A 17,607-nucleotide genomic window follows, 5' to 3' on the forward strand; every position below is an offset into this window, starting at 1 on the left:
GCTCCTGCGTGATTTTGGAATTTCAATCTGGAATTTAATTCAAAAGCTTTGCTTTTCCTATTGCCCATCATCTTTTCTCCTGACAATATACAAGAATGATTCAAATGACCCAGATAAAATACTTATGTTTTTAAATACAAGAGAGTGAGCATCCAGTAAAAAATGTGAATACATGGTTCACAAAAATTATTTCGCTTGTGTGTATAGGACGACCTAGGAATTTGAAGCTGTGATAAATGAATGAAAACCTCGTCTTACAAGCAAGTAAATACAGTAATCAGTTAAATTAAAATTTGTTAGGAAATCAACTTTTTCTTTTAATTTAAATGTTTGTGTCAACATTTTGAACTGATTTTGCAACTTAAACCCAGTTTTTCAGGATTCCTAGGCTTTCAACTAACCCTTTATCAAATATATTCCAAACAATTCATATGCATTTCAAGCCAACTTCTTGTTTTTCTTTTAAATATCTTTCTTCTAACAGTCATGCATTTTCCCACCAAAGAAATCCAGCAATGAGATGTGTAACTTTCCCAGAGAAAAATATTTATGTTTAAGAAACACATTAGTAAAATTTAAAATTGTGTATGGTGCAATCTGTTTCAAGATTTTATTTAAAAAGAATAATGCTAGTCAAATTTTTAGGTCTACAATTTTTGAAAATTTCAGTCCAAACAGTAATAGGTTTGATTGGAGGTATGATATTTTATTAATGCATTAGCAAGTACAGTACACACCTGTATTCGGTATAAATAAAACATTTTTGACATACCCTTAACAGAAATAGTTTTTCAGTAGTTTCCAATGCCTGATTTCAATTAATAAAAAACAAACCAAACTCAAGCCAATTAGAGAAAAGAAGCATTAATTGCAACTATGTACTTTATTGCAAGAGATTTCTTGACTACAATTTATGCTATCAAAATGTAGTTGCCAAAGTTTGAATTTGTAATTGACACTTCAGTTCATAATTTGAGATACAGAGGTTTGAAAGAAAATTATTTGAGGTAAACATGGAAAATATATTGAATTTAGGTTGAAAATGCAGGCAAAAATATAAATTCCAAAATAAACATGTTTGAGATAGACACGTTCAACTGTATATAGTAAACAAATCATTACTACAAGAACAATTATTTTTAAGTTTTTGCTAAATAAGAAAAAATATTTAATGATAGGAACTCCTATTTAATGGCAGATTAAGTCTCTTAAAAATAAGTTTCTATGTTAATAGATTTTAGTATACAAGTATCCTTTAATGATAGCGATATATTCCACAAAACATGTTAAGTAAACATCAGAGCTTAGACAAACCCATATAGTATAGCTTACTATGTAGACTAAATGTAACACAGTGATAGTATTTATGTATATATATAAACGTAGAAAAGATACAGGCAGCTACAAATGTTTTTAGTTTCATTATAATCTTATGGGATCCTTGTTAAATGGAATATAAGGAAACTATTAGTAGTATTTTGTAATAATAGATAATGATATGATGATCATAAATAAATAATTCACTTTTATTTGAAATAATAAATATCAATAGCTTCAGTTTGAATATTTTTTAATATTTAAAAAAAAAATTAAATACACATTTACTGTTTTTTCCACCCTTGTCAAAACTGTTATAAACAATTGAAAATAACTTTTTGTTTTGAATGACAAACGAGTGATTATTTATTGTGAGGTCGTCACAATGCCCGGCTGCAATTTATAATTTCATTTAAAATACAGTATATGTTTTCACCTCAAATTAGTAGTGGCTTGCGCCTGTACATCACACTTTTCCTTTACCAATAGAGTCGTGCCGGTCATCTATTAACGCTTACGGGCAGGGGGATTTTGCATCGGAAGATTGTATATAGTTAATTGAGGCCTCCTTAACCTAAGGTTTCCACATCTGGTCTCGGATTTCATCTAACTCCGTTCTCGAGATTAAGACGGCCGGACGACAGTGGAAATTTATAGGTCCACAATTTTTTCAAATTGCAGCCGCGTGCAGTCACGGGTCGATGCGAACTAACGGATTGCAATGTTTAGAATGTCAATCGGAAAAATCGAGCTTCGACTCCGACTCTGGTCTAGACATGAGAAAATTTGCAAAATGTAGCATTTCTTTGAAAGCAAAATTGTCGCGTTGTAAGTAATGAAAACATTTGGAAAAATTCTTAGCCGTCAGAAAAGGAAATATGGCATGAGATACGAGCGAAAGTTTCAAGGTTGGATCGACACTCGTGGACCAAGTCGAACGGAAGCGTCAAATTGACTAAATTAGGAATTTAGGAAAGAGATCATTTAAAAAGCGAGAAACTAAAGGAGAAAGAATGGTCGTTTCTCCCTGGCTCAATCTGTTTATCCTCTGTGTCGATTTTCTCGTTTTCGTTCGGCCGTATTATAAAGGTTTTTTTTGGTATTTTTAATATTAACTTTATCCAATTTAATGTTGCATTAATACGCGAAACCCACAACCCCACGACGACCGAGGAATCTTTCCGAAAAGCGAAATCCTAAGAATTTGATTTACTTCATCCGATGGCCGAAAACGGACGAAAAACATATTTGTCAACGAATTTCGGGCAATTTTCGGAGATGGTTGAGCCTCAAGACGTAGAATTTAAAAAGATCATCTTTTATCTTGCCACGGTGGACATTCTGCACCACATAAATGCAGATAATTTATTTATCAAATTCCGAACACAAGAAAATGATTGAAGCAAAATTTTAAAAAAGTTAAATTTAAAAAAAAAAATAAAATTTAATTCGAACATTGTTGACGTGTCTTTTAGCGTTTGTTCGAAATTCGTCACACATGAAGATTCGCAGTTTGATTGTTTCTGATTCTGGTCGGACGTGCTTTTGTTGTGCTCTTCGGTTGCATTGCTTTTTTCTGTTCGCTGACTTTTGCAGAGAAAATTAAAGATTTTTCAGGTAAGTCTTAGTCCATATTGACCCTAGACGTAAGAATTTATTTAATATTACTTGGAGAATCGATCCCAGAAGACATCTCGGCGCATCGTTCGATGGTCGGTTCGAATCTTTTAGATTTAAAAAGGAGCAGCAAAGCTTCTTTCCGAGAGAAGCAAAATGCTCACCGCTGCGGTGAGCATTTTGCTTCTCTCGGAAGAATTTAGACATTAATTTAAGCTTTTGTTTTAATCGACTAATTGCAAATTTTCATTTTTTCGGAATGAAGATGGCGCGGTTTCACCGGAGGGAGGGGGTTCCTCGGACGGCTCCGATGAGACATTTGAGGACCGTGGGCTCGACTGGGTCTCTGCCGAATCGATTAGTTCGGTGTCGTTGGAGACAGCGGGTGGTGACCTTCCCCCCTGTCACTTTCTGTTTTCGCGAGGTCTTCCTCTTCGTCCTCGCTCGCGACTGCGTCGTCATCGTCTTTCGGAAGTCGGAACGGGGAAGAATCGGAGGAGAACGCCGCCGAAGTCGAGGAACCGCGGTTTTGTTGCTATGGGTGGCTGCGGTTCCCTTGGCCTAGGCCAGGGATGGGGAACCTGCGGTCTTTTGGGCCAACAAGTGTGGCCTTCTGCGGCCTGTGATGTAAACGTTGATATATATATTTTTAAGACCTTTATTTTTTTATAGTTATTATACATAAATTTACAATACACACACGCATATATAGACTGCCTTTCTTTTATTACATGACTTTCAAATTACATAGCAGCCTAAGCCTAGGGATAAAATGACAAAAAAAATTTCAATGCGGCATCTATAAGGGACGATGAATTGTAATGTGGCCTTCATGAACAAAAAGGTTCCCCACCCCTGGCCTAGGCGGTGATCCTCTCCGATTTTTCCCAACTCGTCCTTTGCATCTGGATGCGATATTCTGACCGAATTCGACATTTTTCACCGGGACATGACCTCTTTACTCGGATTTGGCCTTCGCTTACCCGGATGTCATCACGAACTTGTCTCCCGATTGTGACCACCCGGACTTGACACGTTTTTTCACTGGACGCGACATTCGGCCGGCCTTTCTTCCCAAACAGCTGTTACGAGGATTGAGCTTCTGGTTAAGGTTTTTTTTTTTTAACTCTTTCCGCCCTGTGGGCACTAAGAGGGCCTCTTTTAGTAGGCCCATTATGGGTTCGGCCAGGCCCACAATGGGGCGACCGGGTGGTGAGGGACGGGGCCCGACATATCCGAACGGACCACCCCCCGAAAAATTCCTGGGGATTATTCGACCCGCTCGGATTCGATCCCGGGTCCCCAGAGCGGTAGGCTGCCACCTTTACCGCTTGGCCATCCGGCCGTCTCTGGTTAAGGTTAGGCTAGGTCAGGTCCTTCGCTCTCCTCATGACACTGTTGGGGAAGAGACACTATCTGATAAATGTAATAACGTTGACCTTAGATAATAAATGAACGAACTTCTCGTTTTCTCACTGTCTTCGTTTTGTAGGAAATTTGGGAGGGAGAAGTATCTCCCTCTCCAACTTTACCACGAAGAGGACGAAGTGGCCATTGATCGTACAAGTGAATATTTTCCGAAATCTCCGATGGTAAGAACTTTCGTTTCATTTTTTAACACATCTTATTCTCGTATCGTAATTTACTGTTTTTCTGTTTTTAGACATGCCGAAGATGTTCTTCCACCACACACACACACTCACCGACATAACATCACTGTACAGTACATGAAGATATACACCGTTTAACCTTTACTCGAATTCTCGCACTCACGCACATGTCTAGACGTGTGTCTAGCGCCTCGTTCTCTGTAATTCCACACAATGAAACAACCCTAACACTCGCTTCCCACAAATCCAACCCCTGGGTCCTCGTCCCGGGAAGTGGAAACGCCAATTTTAAAGATTAAAACACTTTAAATTGGCGGCCGAAGGGACTCTGGTAACCACACATCTTGCATGGATTAAATAGAATTTCAGACATTAGCATCAATAATCGTTTTGTGATAAATTTTTCTGTTAAATTTAGGGTGGTAAGAAATTATTTGCGCACAAATCTCGCTCGTATTTCAGTATTGCTAACTCATTAAAGATTTTCTTGGTTATTGTATACTTCATCATACTTGCAACATGGCAACTGGTGGTTTTTTGTTCTGTTTATCGAGAACTGTCTTCATCGTAACCATTTTTGGTTTCTCAATATCCACAATGTGGGTAGCCGGACTGTATGGGACGGGGCTTGATACATCAGGTACAGACCGCCCTGGGTTCTTCAACAGCCCGAATTCGATGTCAGAGCGGTAGACCGGTCTTAACCGCTCAAACATCCGGCCGTCACTTTGTTACACTAGGCCTTGAAAATATAACAAGTAGCGACACTTCCATATAAACAGTTTCTTATTGTACACTAGACACTTGCACATAAATTGTTTTTAGTTGGTCGGCAATGTACAGTACTATATCTCTGACATATATTATTTCGGTGAAAACTTGATATTACACCATATCGTTCACGACTAGGGATTGCAATTGCTGGATCCAGCGCTGCGGATCTGCAAATACTCAATTAACTTTCTAAATAATGGCGCAAAAGTCTATGTTGTCGGCGTTGCCGCTTTGCTACGTGCGCTATCGCTCGGCGGCGAGAGTGACGTTACCGTTCAGTGTGGGATGTGCTACACCCCTTCTCTATACCGTACCGCCCGCCCTTTTACCTCTGCTGATCTAATTGCCAGTTGACTTTCCGCTCTCGCTAAATAAAGTGTCTTTGCCCTAAATAAAACAAATAACTCCTCTCTTAGTCCTGGTGCATAATTCTAATTTACGGTAAGTTGTGACATCAATGAATCACGTGACGGAACGATTTGTGTTTATTTGATGACCCTGAAACCAACTAGCGTAGACGCAGAAAACGCCTTCTCCGCCTTCTTGCTATATATGCAATTCATTAAGAAGTAGGTTGGGAGACAACACCATCAATACCATTTATTTCTTGAGATCCTACTTCCAGAAAAGTATAAAAAAAATAACAGAAGTGGTTGATTTAATTTTATTTAATCCTTTAAAATACTTTATTCAAGACAAGACTAATATTTTATAACTTCTACTCTAATTCTATTAAGTAAGAGTTTTGAAAATTTCGTGTCGTTTGAAGGAAAATTGCTTTCTTAGGTAGTGTGCAAAATTTCAAGATTTTATATAAAGCAGTTGCCGAAATATAAGTGATCGAAAAGTGCAAAACTCTGCAAAAAAGCAGTATTTTCTTCTCATTTTTCTTCGCCCGGTACTGCAGACGATCGTAGAGAGAAACCACTGGGTCCGGAAATCTCAAATTTTAAACTTAAGCCTGTCTCGTTATCAGTAGGGCCAAACTTTCAAGTCTATAGGTCAAAGTTCACGAGGTTTCCCATGGATCTATTTCGGTTTTACGGCTTAATTTTACGCTTATAAGAATGAAATTTCACGGAAACAAATGACTTTTTTCAAAATGTCACTCAGAATTACAAAAGCTGAAATTTATGCCAATGTTTTAATTGACATAAATTTCAGCTTTTGTAATTCCGAGTAACGATTTTATTAAACGGCGTTCAGTAACGTGACGATAATTTAATATGTATTTTGCTATCAACATAGATAACCACTAAAAATAAAAATTATTTTCAGTTAAAAACAAGTAAAAAAAATACTCGATCTATTTCCGACTTCGAGGACCATACAAGCCAAAAAAGGCAAACAAATGACAAGAAACAAATTAAACTTTCATCATTACCAACGCTTTAATTCTATAAATGATATACTCCAAATGCATTTCGCCTCTCTAGTAGGCCTAATCAGTGGATACATCCACTGATTAGGCCTACTAGAATCTTATCGACCACAGCCCGAGAGTGACCCCTTCGCCGTCATCGCAGATCCCACCACGTCCCATTCCGACTCCAGGCTTAACACATCCGGTTGAGAGACCGGCCTAGCAGGACGACGAGTCCCTGCCATTCGAAAGACCATGCGCCGTCAAAGAAACGCCGCCCAAGAAATTAGCAGTACAGCCTCCGTGTCGATCAGTCCACATTCGAATCCCGACTGGATGACTTCAAATCAACCCTTCTCGAAAGAACTATTATGAGACATAAACCGCCAATTCGGCTGGTTTTTTTCTTTCTTAAAAGGGGAGGTGTTGGGTCGGTTGTTTTTTTGGTGTGAGAACCTAATGACTGGGGTCCAATCTGGAACTGATCAGGTTAAATTACGTGTGGGCGCGTGATTCGGGTCATTTAGACAAGCAGGACGTGACCGGTATCCGACCATTATAACCAATTCTTTGTTAAATATTAAACAGCGATTTTACGATTAGATCTTTACATGCAAAGATCATAACACTGGTCCAATCTGATTTTTGTATCTGACAGTAATGTAATTTTTAGGAAATCAGTGAAATAAAAAATTTGGCGACTTTTTGTGACTTTGGATACAAAGTGCATTTTGTGCAAGTACAGTACCTGCAATGAAGTCTCTAGGAAATGCAATTACGAGCTTGCTGTAGCAATTGTATTTGTGTATTGGTAAATAAATATGTTGGTTGTCTTTATTTACTGTGTATTCAGTGTACTGCAGTGATTCTGAACCTTTTTTCGTCATGGTACACTTTTAATAATTTAAAACTTTGGCGGCACACATGGTTACTTCGGTAAGTACTGCAGGACAACGGTGACGTCATAACAGTGATTTTTAAACACGTTATTTAGGTCACATTTTCTAAATGCCTTGGTAACTACCTGCAGTTACTGGTAACACCTGTTACAATTTCCAAACGTGCCCTAGGAAGGTAGAATCAATTAAACTACTTGTCTGATGTCACTTATGTATGGATATTCGCAGTGGCGGCACACTTCAAAAATCTCACAGCACAGTGGTTAAGAATCACTGGTGTACTGTATTGAACAAAATGGTTATGCGGCCTGTGCTCAACGTTCTCTGTTGTCTGGCCCCGCTGTGAAAAGTTTGGTGACTCCTGGTCTGGTCCAACAGAACCCTCCTCTACAAAGTTGTGTTGATTGTGAATGAGTTTCTCAACTGCCAGATTCTTTTGTAATAAGCTTTACACATGTTTAGGTGATGAAACACAGAATTGTCTTTGCTTCCCGAAATCCTTTTTTGTAATACACTATAAAAATTATTATTTTTATTTTATTGAAAAAAGTTATTGATAAATCAGCACCCCTAATAGGTGCCTCAAGAATCCAATAAGTACCTATATTTATGTAATCGTCTTCAAATCTTGGGACAGGTGATCGCATCAGAAGACAAAAGAATCAAAAATAAAAAGAATTATTGAATACTTATATCTGTTAATAAAGCAGGGCTGTCTCTAGCTTATTTGCTTCCCTAAGCAATATATAACCCTTTTCACTCATATAAAAGTTTAAAAAAAAATCTATAAAATATCATTCTACTATATACACAATACCACTTTTTCTAGTAGTTTAGAATGAAATGTATAACACAGCTATTTTAATAATGAAATCTGTTTATTCTTAAAATTAATTAATTAAATCTGGATGTTAATTTAAGTAAGATAATAACACGGTAAGATAATAAGAGTAAAGTTAAAAATGTTTGGATGAAATTTTTAAGTCAGTATTGTTCATTAAAATAAAATCAGAACACACATTATAATTTCATAATAAATGTTTTAGCTCCAAGCTATATTTCTAAATATAGCTTGGAACTAAACAATTCTAAAACTGCAAGCAGGTATAATCTTGCTTGCAATTTCATTGCAATCTGTTTTATGCTAATTTTCTTAACAGCATTAAAAATATAGACAAACAATAAAATTAATTACTTTTTATTTTTAAAAAGTTCTGTTGCAGAATGAATTCACAAAACTTTGAGAACGTGATATTTGCAAAGTACAAATTTTATCAAATATTTTTATTGTTGGAAATTTTGATGTGATTAATAATTATACAGTTTTAATTAATTATAATCATTGTTCTGAGGGAAAAATTTTGTAAAACTAATAACATGAACAACTGAATATCAATTCACCCTAACTTTTTGGTGAAATATAACTTCACTCTTTAAATTACATTGTTTAATTATTTTGATTAGTTAAATATATTTCATACTTTAATCTATATTTGGCCAAATATTTTGGGTAAAAATTTATGAACATTTAAATGTAAACAATTATTTATAAATTTAACTAATATTTAAAAAGTTCTGTTTTTAATATTAAATTTCAAGTTGCTGTGTGATATGATAAGGGAAAAATATGCAAGTTTATAAGAGAACACAAAATCATTTGATTGTATACACAGTCAGCCCTTGACTTTCGCACATTTTTTTAAAAATTCAACTTTTTAAATATTTTTGTCGATAATGAAAAAATTTGCTTTCATGCAGAATGCTCATACACTCAAAGCTTGCTCTACGTTCACAGACACATTACTTCCTACAATAGCAGACTTCTCGAAATCCTAATCACTACTGTGTTGTTCTGAGCAAGAGGTCAAAACAGTTTCAGTCTTGCATTGGGGTGTGCGTCAACATGTGTGTTTTACCAATTTATTTATGTTTGAATATTTCGTCCTTATTATTTGATAAACATGAGTGAGAAATGGAGAAACTGCAGTGTTGATACAAACAAAAAGAAATTAAGGACTCATGAACTTCATACAATCGAAACAAAGATGGAAATAATTAAACGATCTGAAAACAGTGAATCTTTTGCTTCAATCGGACGTTTGTACAATGTAAACAGATCTATGACATGTTCAATTTTGAAAAATAAGAGTAAAATTAAGGAATACATTCAAAATTGTGGAAATATACCTTCAAAGATTGTTTCTAAAGGACAAGGCATAGTGATGGATGAAATGGAAAAAGCTTTATCATCATGGATTGATGATCAACATCAAAATAATGTCCCTCTGAGTTTTTCAATTATTCAAGCTAAGGCTCTTAGTTTGCATGAAGATTGAAAGACTAGATTAAATAAAGATTCTAACACAGCGTTTCAAGCAAGTAATGGCTGATTCAACAAATTTAACATGAGATCAATATTCAACTAACTCTTGGCAACTTTTTAAAGAAAACACCCAAAAGCACTTAAACATGCCTCGTTAACTTCATTATGTATATATATTGATAAATAAATACTTTAAAACACAGTTTTTGGTGCATATGTTTTTACATCCTTCTACTTTTGAACTTTCAACATTCGCACGCACTTTCAGGAACCAATTATGTGTGAAAGTTGAGGGCTGCCTGTAAAAAGATACATTGTATCATTTAAAAACTTCAAAATAAAATGAACAAAATAAATAAAAGCTTTTAATTCATTTCCATAAGATGTTCATATAAATCATATCTTAATAACAATAACTTAACAGAAGATACTTTTCCCCCTTTGTAAAAATTAATATATTACAGTATCACTAGTATTTTTCACTAGTTTCTGTACAGAAAGGCATCTTGTTTAAAATGAAAATTTTTCCTATTATTGAATAGTGCAAAGCCTTTTTGTGGAAACAAAGTAACCAAAATGTACACATTTGCTAGTATGAAACAAAGATGGAATGAAACAATTCTGTCTTCTGTCTTGGAGTAAACTATTTTGATTTACAAACTTTAAATGCTGCTTCTGACATCAACTTGTCACTTTCCTTGTGAGTGGTCCCATTTAATTCCATGTGAACAATTATTAGCATTTCTGGTAATAACACTTTCAGAATATAATCCATATCCTGTAAATTAATTATAAAAATGATTTATACATAAAGGAAAACTTTTTTCTAAATTATACCAATTAAACAAAATTAAAAGAAAAGAATAATTGCCTAAAAATTTAGGTACTTAGTTAGTTGGTTCTAGACTTTTTGCATAATTTGAGTTGTAGAGAGATTAAATTTTTCTCAGAATATATATGTTGAAAAGGTATGTACTGTACAATAAATTAATGAAATATGGTCGAGTCCACATAAGTCATCATAGGTATAACTAGACACTGTTGGTTAAGTAGTCAGTTTTCTGGTTCTGGCCAACTTACATAGGCATTAATGTTAAAAAACTCTGGTTTACTTGACACCATTTAACTCCTCACCACTGGCTAAATCTACATACTTTTTCTGTCCCACACTTGTTTAGGCATCTAATAACTCGACTCCCTTCCTGAAAAAAAATGAGTTCACACCACACAGCTCAACATCACAGCAGAATTCGATTTTGCATTTTCTTACTTTTCATTCATGCGTTATTTGAGCAAGTGTTTCACATTTCTGTTAGAAATGAGTATCTGAAACCTAACAACGCTTATGCTAAAGGAAAAATATGAATTTGTATCTGAATTTGAATGTAATAAAACTTCACAAGCCAAATTTGCAAAAAAAATAAATAAATAAATAAACAACAACATTGGTGGGAATTCTGAAGAAAAAACGAGGAAATTAAGAAACTTTTTCTTGGGTCTTCGTCGTGGCTGTTTCAAAAATGCCAGAGAAAGTCACCATACAAAGATGCTCTGGTATGTTGGCTAAAGCAAATTCATTCATCCTGTTTTGGGGCCTATACTGAAACAAAAAATGAAGGAAATTGCTGAGGTACTTGGAGCAGAAACCAACTTTAGTGCCAGTGGTCAGAGAGACACATTGCATGTACCGTATAAAGCACTACTATATTTTCGTAATTGTAGTGTGGTTATTTTTCAACTTTGTTTTAAATTTCATATCGGATAACTCAACACATTTCCACTTCTCCTTGGGGTGTCGACTTATGCGGACTTGACTGTATTAACATTTATATAATTGAAAGTGAAAACTAAGAATATTGTTGTATGATGGAAGATTGATACTCTTGAAAATTGTATAATTAATCCACAGGAAGAAAAAAACTACAAAGGGGTGAGTGCACATGTATGAAAAATTTTGGTTGGGAGCAGATATGCAAGTTTGGTTTGGTTAGCAGATATGTTTAGGGATCTGCAATGACTATTTTTTTGGTTTTGGTGTCTTTGCTATCTAGTCGATGATCAGCAGTGGCGTGCCATCATTGGAAGCAGTAGAAGCGCCGCTTTCCTTGTATTTTCTAAAATATAAATTTTCACATTTTAACGTAGTTTGAATTAATTAAAATTAATATTTTATTATAATTGCATTATGTATCTTATTACAAATTTCTATACTACATGTGAAATAAACGATAAGGTTGCTATTGTATATTCGAATATCAGTGGCGGAATGGAAGCGCTATATTGTCGAAACCGGGTCAACTTCCGAGTAGCCAGGTTATAGGCATTGGTGCACGCGCTTTACAGAGCACCAACCTCACATGGTTTAGCTGGTGGAAGCTACACACGTATAATGCTTCCAATGATTCTATCCCAGACCGGTTCTGGGCTGTTAGCCGCCCTCGCCCAATTATGTGAATCATAAGTACATTTATAACTTAACCTAACCGATAGGAATTTACTGGTATGTTTTTATGATAGTTCTGTATCGTTAACAGGAGTTTAAAAAGAATCCATTAAAATATTTGATATTTTTATTCCGCTCTCCCGTCTTATATTACTTACGGATTTCAATGTTAAACCAGTGATATTACGATCTTGTATGTCCCATCTATAAGGGTATGTAGAAAAAAAATGTGTACAATTCTTGTACAATGTTAAAAAATTAACTGTTACTTTGGCAGCATCATTTACAACCAAATTTAATGAATGAGATGCACAAGGTACAAAGAATTTATTTTCCTTAAATTTGCAATTTATGTATCCATTGTCATAAAAATTTGTCTTTCCACTTTTTTCCCAAGACTACAAATATTCAGGTACAAAGTAACTGGTTTCAACTTATTTCTACTTAACCTTTCAGCAGTGGGAGAGTCAGGTATGGTTCTACCCCTTAGTAGTGGAGAATATACCTGAAAAATTTTTAAAGTATTTTTTCACGCAATTTTTCTCATTTCCGTTTTAGAAAAAGTATTTGTAAACAGTTATGTCTAGTAAAGAAAAGTCTTTTTTTATTGTTACATAATTCATTTTTTATGTGAATTTTTTTTTTGCGGTAGTTTTTGGCTAGATTCTGGTGATACCCCCAAAAGAATTTAACGTATATATATGTCCCTCACCACTGCCACACGATCGCCCTCGATGTATATATACATCCCTCACTGCTGAGTGGTTAAGAAGTAATTAAATAATTAAGAGATTAGGGAATTGGGGACAAATAAAACCCTGCCGAAAGAGCCAGAATTTTACTTAAACAAAAGCTTAACCAAACCAATCTCTAGCCGAGTACAGTGGGGACTGATTTCTTCGTAATATTAGATAATAAAAACAGAAATTTTTCCAGTTCAATGAGAGTGACTAAAGTTGTAAATTTTGGAAATTTTCGTGGACACTGGTTTTAAAATGGATTAGTTAGAAAACAAATGACGGACAATCTACTTACTATTAAGTTTAACATATTTAGATTTTTACAGCTATGGCAAGAAACGTTTAAAATTTACAACAACCCTGTCGCATTCTTTGAGGTATACTAGTGATGTGACAAGAGGCATTTGACATTGACCGGTACCGGCACCCTTGGGATTTGGCATGCACACACCTACCTAGACCGTCTCTGATTCCATCATTAGCCACTCGTATCCAAACTATTTGACTAAGTGGATTGTTTTAAAATTTAAAAAGTAAGGAATACTTTATGTTAATTTTATGAATGTTTTTTTACTAAGCTACATTTAATTATAATTTTCTTTAAAAGTATATTAATACAATTCAACAATATATTGTACCAGATATGTATATCCACTGCCAATTTTGTTTCGCCAAGTAAGTTTTTATAATTTATTTTTAATTTTAGCCCTTATATCGTGGCTAGCAATTCAGAATGTAATTGTGATATTGAAAATATATTTAGAGAAAAGTACAGTTTTTACTGGCTTATCGAACAAATGAATACAAATGGACCCTAGACCAGGGATGGGCAACCTTTTTCTATGTAAGGGCCACATTTTAAGACTTTTGAACTGATGCGGGCTGCATACAAGAGAAAGAGAAAAAAAATGTTGTTAAATCAGAATTATTTATTCACATATAATTATAAATTAGCATAGGTATACTTAATTTAGCTTCTGGAACTGATGTAAACGTAATATATTGGAAATATTTGGTTAAATATTCGTCACTGCTAGTTTTAAATTAGTTTCGATGTATCTGTTAGCCGGTTTCTTGTTTTAATTTTTACTAAATTCATTGCGGGAAAAACTATTCACATACATAAGTTGTAAAAATAACGTTTGAATTTTTGCTGCATAGCTTAAGCTGGGAAATTGATATATTTATTTGCATTTTATGTGTTGCGGGCCACAAAATATATGAATGCGGGCCGCAGGTTGCCCATCCCTGCCCTAGACCAGCAGTGACGTGCAATTAACTGATTGCCCCTGGAAGTCGGCTTCTTACAGAAACACAGCTTCCCTGTTATCAAATGTCATGGCACGCCACTGGTGATCAGTTTGTTTTGTGAAGAATGTTAAACCAAGTTATTTTGGTATCTTATAACTTATTTTGTTATATTTTTTCATTTCGCAATGAAACCAATTGTTTCTGTTCTGTTTTTCAGATGCTAACCGTAAAATACAAAATAAGAATATAACTAACAATGATATAATTTTATTTGGTGTATAGTGTGTAGTATTGTATGTGTATAACATATTAGGGTTGATCATAAAATAAGTAGTTATGTTTTGTTGGCAACACTGCATATAAAGAGGCTGAAGTGCATGTCAAACTATGATCATATTGCAATGCTTCATTACAGGTTTTGGTTTGAGTCACAAATGATTAAACCAACAACACACACACTTCCAGAAGGCAAAAAGCTAGCCACCATTTTTTGGAAAATGAAAGAGGTTTCTGGAGCAGGCAACCTTTGGTGCACTGCTGCTTTCAACTGGTGTAAGAAGTTTGCAGGCAACCATCAATCGATGAAGGATAACCCTCACTCCGGATGGCTATCAGTGACCAGGAAATTCCTGGACCAATTCCAAAATGCATCATTCAACAGAATTGACGCATAACAATTAAGGTGGAGGCAAATGCGTTACACATCAGTTTTGGAAGCACGCGTAATGTCATATGCCAACAGTTGGGATACTGAAAAATTTGCTGCATGGGTTCCATAGTTTCTGACAGAGGAACAGAGTCAGTGAAGAATCTCTGGAACATCTCAGCCACTACCAGCAAGAGGGTGACTCATTCATGCACAGCATTGTTGCTGGGGATGAGACATGGTGTCACCACTATGAGCCACACACAACAGAGGAGTCAAGAATGGAAGCACGGTGTGTCCCACTATCCAAGAAGCTTTGAACCTCAATCAGTATGGGAAAGGTCAATTGACTTTATTCTTTGGTATGGAGGCACCCATTCTTTTAGACTGGCATCCAGTGGCGTGCCGTCATTGGAAGCAATGGAAGCACCAATTCCACCTTCCAATGACATTCCCTTGTATTTTATAAAATATAAATTTTCATATTTTAACATACTTTGCATTAATTAAAATTAATATTTTATTATAACTGCATTATGTATCTTTTACAAATTTTTATACTACATGTGAAAAAAATTATAAGATTGCTGTTGTATATTTGAATAATTCAGTGACGGAAGGAATGTCAAAACCGGGTCAGTTTCCAATCAGCCAGATTATATAGGCATTGGCACATGCGGTTTACAGAGCACCAACCTCACCCGGTTTAGCTGGTAGAAGCAACACACGCATAAAGCATCTAATTTTATATCCCAGACTGGTTCTGAGCTGTTAGCCGCCTGCCTATCAACTTCCAAGCAGCCAGATTATAGGCATTGGTGCATGTGCTTTACAAAGCACCAACGTCACCTGGTTTAGCTGGTGGATACTTCACACACAAAGCTTCTAAATTTATATCCCTGACCAATTGTGGGCTGTTAGCCACCTGCCTGCTAGATATTCGGCCACCCTCGCCCGATTATGTGAAACATGAGTAGACTAGATCAATGGTGGGCAACACCCAGCCCGCAAGCCAGCTGTGACTCGCGAGATCTTTAATAGATTATTAAATTGAAAAAATAACTGATTAATAGTTATTTTTCCAATTTTTTGTAATTTTCAAAAACGATAAGAAAAATAAATGTAGTAATTAACTTTTTATTTATTTATTTCATATTTGCAGACTAAAAAAATTAAAAGTCACAAGAAGGTGTCAATTAACTACTACGGCCTGCGGAAAAAACGTAAAATTTATTCTGGACCATGTTATAAAAAAAGGTTGCCTACCCTAGACTAGATTTATAACTTAACCCAACCGATAGGAGTTCACTGGCATGTTTTTATGATAGTTCTGTATAGTTGACAGGAGTTTAAATCCATTAAAATATTTGATATATTTATTCTGCTCTCCCATCTTATATTACTTACGGATTTCAATGTTAAACCGGTGATATTACAATTTAGTATGTCCTATCTGTAAGGGGATGCAGAAAAAATGTACAATTCTAGTAGTGTTAAAAAATTAACTGTTACTTTGGCAGCATCATTTACAACCAAATTTAATGAATGAGACATACAATGGTACAAAAAAGCTCTAGAATTTATTTTCCTTAAATTTACGATTTATGTATTGGTTGTCATAAAAATTTCTTTCCACTTCTTTCCCAAGACTACAGATATTCAAGTACAAAGTAACCGGTTTCAACTTATTTCTACTTAAGTAGTAGTTAAATAATTAAGCAATTAGGGAATTAGGGACATAAATAAAACCTCGATGAAAGAGCCGAAATTTTACTTAAACAGAAGCTTAACCGAACCAATCTCTTGCTGAGTACAGTGGGGTCTGATCTCTTCATAATATTAGATGTAATAAAGACAGAAATTTTTTCAGTTCAGTGAGAGTGACCGAAAAGTTGTAAATTTTGGAAACTTCTGTGGACACTTGGTCCTAAAACGAATTAGTTAGAAAATGAACGACAGACAATCTGTTAAGTCTAACATATTTAGATTTTTACAGCTATGGTGAGAAACGTTTAAAATCTACAACAACCCTGTCGCGTTCTTTGATATATACTAGTGATGCAACCAAAAGAGGCATTTGACATTGACCGGTATCGGCACCCTCAAGATTTGGCATGCACACACCTACCTGGACCGTCTCTGATTCCATTCATTAGCCACTCATAGGGAGCTATTTCACTAAGTGGATTGTTTTAAGATTTAAAAAGTAAAGAATATTTTGTTATTTTTATGTACGTTTCTTCACAAAGTTATATTTAATTATAAGTTTCTTTAAAAGTATATTCATACAATTGAAGAATTTTTTGTACTAGGTATGTATATTCGTCACACATTTTGTTTTACCAAGTACGTTTTTTTTTTATAATTTTAATTTTAGCCCTTATATCGTGGCTAGTGATTCAAAAATTTATTTTTAAAAAGTTTTGGCTCAAGACCACATAATAAAAAAGAAAACACTATTAAAAGAGAAAGACCAATGCCTAAATTAAATATAAATACGTCAACAAAAAATTTCGACATTTTGACGATAAAATTTATGACGAATGACGATTCTTTCGTAAAATTGAAGCAATTTGGAAATCAAAGCGGAATAGAATTTAACATTGGTAGACAATATAAAATAA

At 34.9% G+C, this 17,607-nt stretch overlaps 1 protein-coding gene across 1 annotated transcript in view; it reads right to left on the bottom strand.

Moving 5' to 3' along the window:
- Nucleotides 1–10,255: 10,255 nt before the first annotated feature.
- LOC136976247 (putative leucine-rich repeat-containing protein DDB_G0290503) overlaps nt 10,256–17,607 on the bottom strand; it is a 56,348-nt gene continuing 48,996 nt past the window's right edge. The window contains exon 12 of the mRNA XM_067271468.1: nt 10,256–10,681. Coding sequence (XP_067127569.1) covers nt 10,547–10,681 — 135 coding nt within the window. The 3' untranslated portion in view covers nt 10,256–10,546. The remainder of the gene's footprint in view (nt 10,682–17,607) is intronic.

The sequence above is a fragment of the Centruroides vittatus genome, unplaced genomic scaffold (assembly GCF_030686945.1).
Source record: "Centruroides vittatus isolate TY-2023 unplaced genomic scaffold, ASM3068694v2 contig_4, whole genome shotgun sequence".
NCBI lineage: Eukaryota > Metazoa > Arthropoda > Arachnida > Scorpiones > Buthidae > Centruroides > Centruroides vittatus.